The following is a 10,000-nucleotide window of genomic DNA, read 5'->3' on the forward strand; positions in this document are numbered from 1 at the left end:
GTGTGGCTAGGTAGCTCCTTGGAAATTAAGTGTTAACTTTAACCTTAGGACTGTTAGTGTGATGTGCAAGTTATTTTCTTTGCGCTTGATTATAAAACAAGTTTATTTGAGTATTGTAAAATCACAAGACAACTGACAGGAAAATACATATATAAGGTCATAAAAATTATGGTATCGATAATGATAATAACGAAATAATTTTAGATGACGGTGAGACACATATCAGCTCTTTCAATAGCATAGGAATCACGTTATAATATATCACTGATAGATTTTAAAAAATATTTTGTGACGACGGTATATTCATTACTACTTTGAAGAAAAAATAATATACATACTAATCCGGGTTTTCTATTTCAAAAGATATATATCTCATAAATAAAATTATTATGAAAGCTTGAAATGGTTATATGCATTTGTGCAGTGGATAAACATTTTTTTCTAAACAATAATATAGACGTTAAAGCGTTGTGAGCATATCGATATACTCTCATAGCAATTGTGTTTATATAATCATCTTCCTAATATATTTATCCATCAACAAATTACACACATAACTAAGCGCCGAATTTTTAGACTAGACAATAGTGGGAAAAAAGTGTTAGCTCTCAACCATTCTTCTTAATTACCCAGGGATGATGTAACCGCCCGTGCTAAGTAGTCATTACCATTAGTGAAGTTAATTAAGCTAAGGTCAGAACGCGCCGTAGAGCATATTAGGTCACATGAGGTCAGTTCTTACGAGAGTGTTAATAGTATCAGCTATGTGTTATGCCTCCCCTAATGTCATTTATCGGGGTCATTTGCGCAGATGTAAGGAGAATATATCTATAAATTATTTTTTTTTAGAGTATTTGGGGTCATGTGTCTGTTGATGATTTGGGTTAGGTAATAAGAATGAGAAAATTGTGGTTATTAATATTTTTTTCGTGCATCTATGCTGTGGGTGTTCCGGGATAAGAAATAAAGACGAGGAAACTATATTTATAAATTATTTTGGGGTTATGTTATTATTATCAATATGGGATAGATATTATTTTTATTTATTACTCTATCGCCATTTACCCGATTAAAGCCATCATCACTACGATCTATCGGCAATACAGTTAAACAATTATATTTCATAATTAAAGCATTAAAATTCAAACATTCCAACCTCCGGCCTCCTCCCCTTCCCTTGAAAAAAAAAAAAAAAAATCCAGCATAAATAGTGAAGTGGAAAGTCAATTTTCCTAGCGATTTCCTACAGCAGAAATCACCTCCTCCTTCCCCCTCCCTCCCTCCCTCCCTGCCCTTCTCTCTCTCTCTCTCTCCCTCTCTCTCTCTCTCTCTCTCTCTCTCTCTCTCTCTCTCTCTCTCTCTCTCTCTCTCTCTCTCTCTCTCTCTCTCTCTCTCTCTCTCTCTCTCTCTCTCTCTCTCACGCCGATCTCCCTTCCTTCCCTCCTTCCTCGCCGCCCGCCCATCTGCCCGCCCGAACGCCCCGTCAGCGTGGGTGGTCCGTTGGGCCCGTGCGCTAAATTGTTCGCTAACAGCTCACCACCGCTTCTCCGCCGCGCTCCCCGCCGCCGCCGCCGCTCATGCCGCGCTCCCTTGCCCGTTCCGACAGCCCTGGGAATTTTGTCTTTTTTTTTTCCTGCTCGGTTTTTCATTTTTGTTTTGTGGTTGTTTTTGTTTTGGTTTGTTTTTGGGTTGGGTATTTTTGTTTGTGGATTTTAGGTTTAAGATTAATTTATATGTAAGTTTTTTTCGTAATGAGTAATATTTTATCCGTTGATATGTAAAGTAAAGCGTTAATAACAACGATAATTCACGCGCTAAAATGACTAAATATTTACGTAACATAAAGCGAACTCATCCGTAAATTAAAATCGACAACATCCAGCAATTTATTATTATTATTATTTTTTTTTGAGGAAGATCACCCACAGCGTAAATTATTATCATCTTATTTACACACATCCTTCCCCCTTTTTCCTCACGCCTTTCATTCCCCCAAGAGAGAGAAGAGAAGGACAAAGAAAGAAATACAGAGAAAGGGAAAAGAGAGAGAGAAAAAAGGGAAATTTCAAAAGGCACTTTCCGACCTTACGCGAAGGGAATCTTTCGGTTTCATTGGAATTCTTCAAGTCACTCCGATCAATTACACTTTTCGTTCGAGTGGCTGGCGAAGGAGGAGGAGGAGGAGGAGGAGGAGGAGGAGGAGGAGGAGGAGGAGAGGAGGAGGAGGAGGAGGAGGAGGAGGAGGAGGAAGGAATGAAGGGAAGAAGGGAATTGGCAAGTAAATGGTGTTATCGAAGAGGCAAAATATTTCGATCTCTAAAAATAATTGGATTCGGTGAAAAAAAATATTTTTATAATTATAGTAAAAGTATCGCTTAAATATAAAATAAATAAATATCATCCTTTTTCCTTATATATGTAAATATATAAATATATATATATATATATATATATATAAATGTATTAAGATGAAAAGGAAATGTTTGAGCGGGATCTTTGAGAAACACCAGGACGCTGCCTAAAACAAACTACTTGGATAACAATGAACTGGCGATTGTCACTTGTTCAATCCCGGGTGTCAGGATTCCCTTCTTGATTTTATTCGCTGGGGGTCCCCATCCCTCCCTCCCTCCCCTTCCTTCTCCCCTTCCCTTCCCTTCCTCCCTTCCCTTCCCTCCCTCCTCCCTCCCTCCCTCCCCCTTCCCTCCTTCCCTTCTCCCCTTCCCTTCTCCTCGAGTGAATGGCTCTCAGTGCCTTTCAAGCCGTAAGACCGAGGGATGTTAAGGGCGATGCGCGCACCTTATTGGCCCGGGAACGCCGACCTTAATCAAAGCCGTTTCTTAGCCTGCTCCTGCCCCGACGATTTCATCCGGCGGGGTCAATAGGGTGGCAAAAAGAGAATATTAGATAGGCATACGGGGGTCCTTCCTGGTGGGGGGATGGGGGGGGGGTAAGTGGAGTTGTAGGGGGGGGGGGGAGTACTCGGGAGTTCCAACAATCCATTCGTAAGATTAAAAGCCGGCGGGCGTAAGAGCGACGAGACAAAGAACATTTTTTTTGTTTTGTTTTTGTTTCTTCACTCTCATAAGAAGAGGGATCGAAAGATTTGTTTTATTATTATTATTATAATAAGAGGCGAGAAAACGAGAGTTCTTGTTTTAATTATCTTGCCCAAGTTTCTTTTCGATTTAAAAAAATAGTTGGTAAATAATTCAGTTAACAGATAATGATAACAGTAATGATAATAATATTAGTGATAAAAACAATGATAATAGTACTGACAATAATAATAACGAAAACAAAAATAATCTTACCCATAATAACAGAATTAAAAAAAATTGATAATGATATCGAATACAAATAATTACAATAACGGTAGTAATAACAGCAAAGGCCGTGGCACTGAAGACCGCGATCCCGCCCGCCTCAGAGGCCGACCTCCACCTTGAAAGACCTCGGCCGCCCAAGTTGCCTGACGAGCCGAAGCGCCGCCGTTAAACCCATAAATTTCTACGGGCAGAACCGGATAGGAAATCGAGCCGAGACCTTGCTTGTGCTTGCTTGTTTTAAAAGAAAGGGAAATTCAAGCTCAAAAAAAAAAAAGTAGGGGTAGGGGGGGAGGGGAGTAAGGTGGAGAGAGAGAGAGAGAGAAAGGAAAAATTGACATGGCGCGGGATTGGTTTTGCGTGCGTTGTTTGCCGTTCGCGTGCGTTTGCGGCTTGCGTGGAAAGCTCGTCGATGGATGGTCTCCGTTTTCTCCGACGATATACAACGAGCCAAGTAAATAGATAAAAAAAAAAAAATAGAAATTTACTTAAATATAATGATAATATAATCTTAAAACATCGCCTTTCGCCGTCGCTCACTCCGTCGGCATCGGCAAAGCATTAGTCTGTCTGTCCTAATTTTTCCAGGTTTATTTAGTAATGTTTGCTGTTCGTTTGTTGTCACAGTGGGAAGCCTGGCGTGTGTGGTTTGTCTTGCGCGTTATTATGCGGTACTTTGCTTCCCGATGATAATGGTAATGACTGATCAGAGTAATTATTCAGTTGATTGTATTTTTTTTATCTTTTTTTCTGATTTTTTTTTTCTAATCGGCGACTTGAATGAGAATTTGGGATTTGGTGAATTTCTTCCTGTATGCATAGCGTCGCAAATTGTTATTGTTGTTATTAATTTTCTTTTGTAGCGGCGGTGAGAACGAGGGAACGAAAACGAGAAAGATAAAAAACGAAATAAGATAAGATATCGCTATCTTTACTATATATTTACACACACACACACACACACACACACACACACACACACACACACACACACACACACACACACACACGTGCATATCCACATACATTGCAAATAATCCTTCTCACTTCACAATCCTCAAGAAAAAAAATCCAGTCATTGTGATCAAACCGATAGAAGGGAGGGGTGGGGAGGGGGGGGGGGTAAGAGATGAAGGCCTAGGGTGGTAGAGGGTGGGTAGGGAAAGGGGGGTACGGGGAAGTGGGGGGGGGGTAACCATGGTTGTGACACCCCTTCACCCTTCTGACTCCCGGATAAAAGGCTCGTGTAGTTTGTCTATTTACAATACTCATGGGGAGGGGAGTGGGTGGGTAGGGAGGGGAGGGTGAAGGATAAGGCAAAGGGTGGTAGGTAGGGGTAAGGGGTAAGGGGTAGGGGGGGGCAGGGGGCAGCTCGATAATGCTAATTCCCCGGCCAATGATACACACACGACGAAGAATAATTGACTAAGCCGATTTCTTGCCCATTAAGCTGACAAATGACGAGCGGGAGGTCAGGTCAGGTCAGGTGGTAAGGGGAGGAGGAGGGAGGGAAGGGAGGAGGGGGGGGGGGAAGAAGGCAAGAGGGAGGGAGGGAGGAGTGAAGCTAAATGCCTGTTTATTGGCGTTTAATTGTTAAAATGTTTTGGTATAAACACGACCGAATTGATTCCACGTCGAGGTCTGCTTGTTTGACCCGACTGAGAGAGCTTCTGTGAGCTTCTGAGCTTGACATGGTTTTTTTTTTTTCTTTTAATTATTCGCTTTTCATTTTATTGCGTTGATTTGCGCTGATTTATTGTTTTATTACTGGTGATATATTTTTGTTTTTCCGTTTTGCGTTGTGCGGTGTTGTAATTATTATTGTTGTTATTGTTTTTGTTTTTGTTATTATTATTACTATTATTATTATCAGTATCATTATTATTATCGTATTTCTATTTCTTCCTCTTATCATTTATTTTATCTCTCTTAGTGCCATACCAAACCTTCATTTCGCTCATTTTCTTTCCTCTCCCCTATCCCCCCCTTCCCTTCCCCCCCCTCCCACCTCCGCAATCAATGACTGCTGCGGATTAATCGGATCAGCGCCATCTATTGGTTCAATAAGGCACTAAGCCGACCCAACCGAACGCGCGGATAATCTTGAAAAATGAACTCGCGACCTATTCTTCCTCTCCCCCTCCCCCCTTCCTCTCTCTCCCTCTCCTCCTTCTGTCACTTTCCGTGCTTGTTTCCTTGCTTGCTTGTCGAGGAAGATTTTTTTTTTCTTTGCTGTGATTCGCGTCTATTTTTCCTCTTTTATCTATTTCTGTTTATCTTTTTTTTTTATCTCTCTCCTTGTTTCCCTTTCTTCATATTTATTTTGCTTGCTCGCTTGCTCGTCAAAGTTCTTATTCTGTATTTCTTCTCTTACTTTCTGTTCTCTAATTCTCTTCCACTCTCACTCTTTTTCTCTCTTTCTCTAACCGTCTTCCACTCTCACTCTTTTACTCTCTTTCTCTTCCTCTCTTTCTCTTCCTCTCTCCCTGTCGAGTATTCGTGGCAGGGTTGCAATCGGGAAGGGGCAGTGTTCAAATGAAATTCTTGTCGCTGTTTCTCATTTGCATAGTAAGTTGCTGTTTTAGTTATTCATTAAGTCCAGCGGGCATGAGGACTTCTGCTAGCGGTTAGGGGGGGGGCAGGGGGGGGGGGGGAATGGGAGGAAGGGGGAGGGGGAGAGTTCTTGCTTTTTCCCTCTGCCGTAATAACCTGTCTCGGAATCAAACTGTTCTGTTGGCTGATGACTCTCTCTCTCTCTCTCTCTCTCTCTCTCTCTCTCTCTCTCTCTCTCTCTCTCTCTCTCTCTCTCTCTCTCTGTGTCTTAAGATTCGTCTACAGCCATTTTGTTTTCTACCCCATACATTGTCCTCCCTTTCGTTCCTCAAAAAATAAAGAAACGACGCTTCCACACCTTTCTTCCCTTCTCTCTCTCTTCCTCTTTTCCTTATTTCTCCCACTTCCCTCGGAAATGTTTATTAAAGAGCGTCAAGAATTCCATGTAATCAAGCAGTTTCGTCACGGGCCGGTCTTGTCGGGGAATAAAGCAAGTGATTTCATTAGATCAGGTACATGGGCATTCGCCTTGTATTTCAATTATGCAAAATAACTAGAGTGGGGGAAGAGAGAGAGAGAGAGAGAGAGAGAGAGAGAGAGAGAGAGAGAGAGAGAGAGAGAGAGAGAGAGAGAGAGAGAGAGAGAGAGAGAGATTCTGAAACGCAGTTGAAAGAAGAGGGAGAGTTAGATGGCAAGAAGAGAGAAAGTTGATAGAATTGCAAAAGAAATGAATGAAAAAGGTGAGAGAAGAAAAGGTGAAGGTGTTCTTTTATGATCATTATTAACTAGGAAGAAGAGGGTCGGTCACCCCCACACCTCCTTTCCCTCTCTCCCTCCCTCCCTCTCCCTCCTACCCCTTCGGATGTAAAAATGTCCTCGCCCCGTGTCAGTGATGCCATAAATCAGAAGCGTGCAGCGGGGTGTGATTCTTTCCCTCCCCTCTCCTTTCCCCACTCCTGTCTCCTCCTTCCCCGCTTCCCTCCCTCTCTCCTCCCTACTCCTTCCCGTCCTTTCCCCTTCGCCTCTCCCCTCGCCTGTCCTCTCGTCTCTCCCCTCCCTTCCTACTCCCCCCCTTCCCCCCCAGGACGTTATCAAGTGCCGCCTCATTTTTGGGTCGCTGCTGGCCCGCGGCGATAAGCGCTTCCCCAACCGCGTAATGGCCTTAGATCCACTCCGTTATAATTTGCTCATCCCATCTGAGCCGCGAGGGAGGAGAATGAGAGAGAGGGAGAGAGAGAGAGAGAGAAAGAGAGAGAGAGAGAGGGAGAGAGAGAGAGAGAGGAAAAATATTCAAACGCTTAGTGATTCATTTCAAGTTTTTTTTTTCCCTTTTCTTCTCTACGCATTTTTGTCTAATCATTCTTCTCCGCTTACTTAGAGTACTTCGTTTTTTTTTTTCTTATTATTCTTCTTCTTTTTTTCGTTTTTTTTCTCTTTCAATTCTGTTACCGAATGCCGTGTCGCTGAACTTAATCTCATTAAGCTTTCCTGCGCCAGAGATTTGAATACACGTCAATCCTCTCTCTCTCTCTCTCTCTCTCTCTCTCTCTCTCTCTCTCTCTCTCTCTCTCTCTCTCTCTCTCTCTCTCTCTCTCTCTCTCTCTCTCCCTCTCTTTCTCTCTCCTTTGAAAAAAAAAGAATGACAGACAGACACTAAGCAAGCGTATTCGCCTCAGTCACATGAACAGCCGACCGACCGACTGACCGACGGACGACCGGCACTCCCGCTCACTCGATAGAATTACGTGGGTGAAGTTATTGGCGGCCCCGACGATGAATATTAATGCTATATGAAGTCTCGTCGGAGGGTGGGGGGTGGGGGATAGGGGGTAGGGGAAGTTGGGGGGGGGAGGGGAGGAGGAGGGGGATATCTAGTTAGTATGCAGTGCGTCGAGCCGGCTTGTTTTGAGAGCTTGTGACACTTAGTGGAGGGGTGAAGGGGGGGGGGAGGGAAAAGGGGGAAGGAAGGAAGGGAGAGGGAGGGGGGAAGGATGAACCAAGAGGGCCAGTTGAGGGGACGGGAAAGGGAAGGAGGGTAAGAGAGCTAGAGGAACAGGGTGAAGGGGGTAAGCGAGAGAAAGCTAGGAGTGCCAGAAGGTGGCATCTCGTAGGCATCGTCATCGTCAGCTTAGCGAGAGAGAGTCACCTCGTTGGCACTCCCTCGGCGATGATGCCCGTCGAGGTTGTCTCGCGGGCGGGGGATTAGGCTTCGGGGCAAAAGCCGCTTAAGCCGTTTTCTTGGTATTCGGCGGATAGCTCGACGAGGGAAAGAAGTTAGCACGAGAAGAGGAAAAGAAAATGGAGACGCTAGACATTACGCGCAGTTATTATCACGATCGATACCATTTGTTTTGTGATTTTGTGTAGAAAGATGAAGGGTTTTGTAGGAGATTACTTTAGCGTGTCTGAGCCTTCAAGCAGCACCACTGACCCCGCCCTCTCCCCCCAGGTCCCCGCTCCCGCAGGATCAAGCGCCGCGACCGCAACCCCGAGGAGAAGCGCCCCCGCACCGCCTTCACCTCCGAGCAGCTCGCCCGCCTCAAGAAGGAGTTCGAGGAGAACAAGTACCTGACGGAGAAGAGGCGCCAGGACCTGGCCCGCGACCTCGGCCTCAACGAGTCCCAGATCAAGATTTGGTTCCAGAACAAGCGCGCCAAGATCAAGAAGGCGAGCGGCACCAAGTCCTCCGGCCTGGCCGCCCACCTCATGGCGCAGGGCCTCTACAACCACTCCACCGTGCCCGTCGACGAGGACGACCCCTACCTCTGCTAGGGCGCACCGGAGCCGCGATCTTGGCTCAACCAGATAACTTGTGACAGCTAGCTAGCTCTCGCGCGACACCAGTTCGTGTTCCGCCCGCCCGCGCGCGCGCACTCCCAGTTCAACTGTTGTCAATGCAGCAGCAACGAGCACACAGCCCGAGGAGCGACGTCGCCCTGTCGTCTTTGGGGCCCTGAGCCTCAGCTTCGTCGTGGCGCGTCACGTGGCTGAGCCCACGACGAAACGCTGCCCACCGCCCACGCTCTCCCTCGCCCTTGTTCTGGCCTTTCGCTGTCAGCCCATGAATGGCGGACAAAGCCGGAGTTCCCGAAGCTGTGAGGCGCCGGAGACAACTCTGCTCCTGGCGACACCGCGTCAGACTGTCAGCGTCTCAGTCTCGCCCTCCGAGCGCCCCCCCCCCCCCCCTTCCCTTGACCCTCGCCGCCCAGTCTCTCCTCAGCCGCAACACCAGTGACCGCCCACGCTTTCCCTGCCGCCGTTATTGCCGTCAGCGTCGTGCAAAACACCTATGGGCGAGACGTCGGCCATGAATAGACAGGGTCTTGCCACGCAACGACCAAATCTGTCTCTCACTTCCCCTCATCCCTTCACATCCCTGGAGGAAACCGCGGCTTACCCCTTCCCTTATTTAACCCTTTAACCCTAAAGCTCAAAGGGGACCAGCGCCATACATCGTGAATCCCCTCCCCTTGCTCCAGATGGTGTCTGAACCCCCCCTTTCCTCGCTCCAAATAATACCTGTACCTCTTCCTCTCCCCAAACAATATCCAAACCCCCCTCTCCTTGCCCCGGAAGGTATCCAACCCCTTTCCCCTTCGCCAAAGGGTGTCTGAACCCCTTCCCTCCCTCCACCCAGACACAGGTGCGCCCAGTCACTCCTGTGGACGTTCGGACGATTTTCTCAGGCCTCCAGTGTGTCGTCAACCTGCAGGACATTATCTTCCCCCGAAAAGAATTCCTCGGAAGACTTCACGGTCCCTTGTTAGGATGCAGCAAGGATCTCACATTGATTCTTATTTTTATTTTTCTCTTCAGATATATATACAAATACTTATATATTCTTTACCCCGCCAGTCTCAGCATTGGAAAACTCGTTAGTTTTTAAAGTATATGATATTCTTTTGCTGGAAAGTACAAATTAGCTTTTAATTTAACACAAAGTTGCATTGCCTCAGAAACCTTGTTTTTTTTGTTTGTTATCTTATTTTGTAAAAGCATTAAGGATGTGAACTTTATGCCAAGTCATATGTAAATACTGTATATTCCAGATGTCTATATCCTGTAAATACATGTTTAAATTATTTATATGTCTGTGTTGTCGAATAAAACTTTTCGTTAAT

General features: G+C 45.6%; 1 protein-coding gene across 1 annotated transcript in view; it reads left to right on the forward strand.

Annotated features, from left to right (window-relative positions):
* The window catches only part of LOC125047179 (homeobox protein engrailed-1-B-like), a 10,714-nt gene that overhangs the window by 712 nt on the left and 2 nt on the right, over positions 1-10,000 (forward strand). The window contains exon 2 of the mRNA XM_047645298.1: positions 8,329-10,000. This exon is cut by the window's right edge and continues 2 nt beyond it. Within this exon, the coding sequence (XP_047501254.1) occupies positions 8,329-8,651 (323 nt within the window). The 3' untranslated portion in view covers positions 8,652-10,000. The remainder of the gene's footprint in view (positions 1-8,328) is intronic.

Source organism: Penaeus chinensis, chromosome 40, assembly GCF_019202785.1.
Source record: "Penaeus chinensis breed Huanghai No. 1 chromosome 40, ASM1920278v2, whole genome shotgun sequence".
NCBI lineage: Eukaryota > Metazoa > Arthropoda > Malacostraca > Decapoda > Penaeidae > Penaeus > Penaeus chinensis.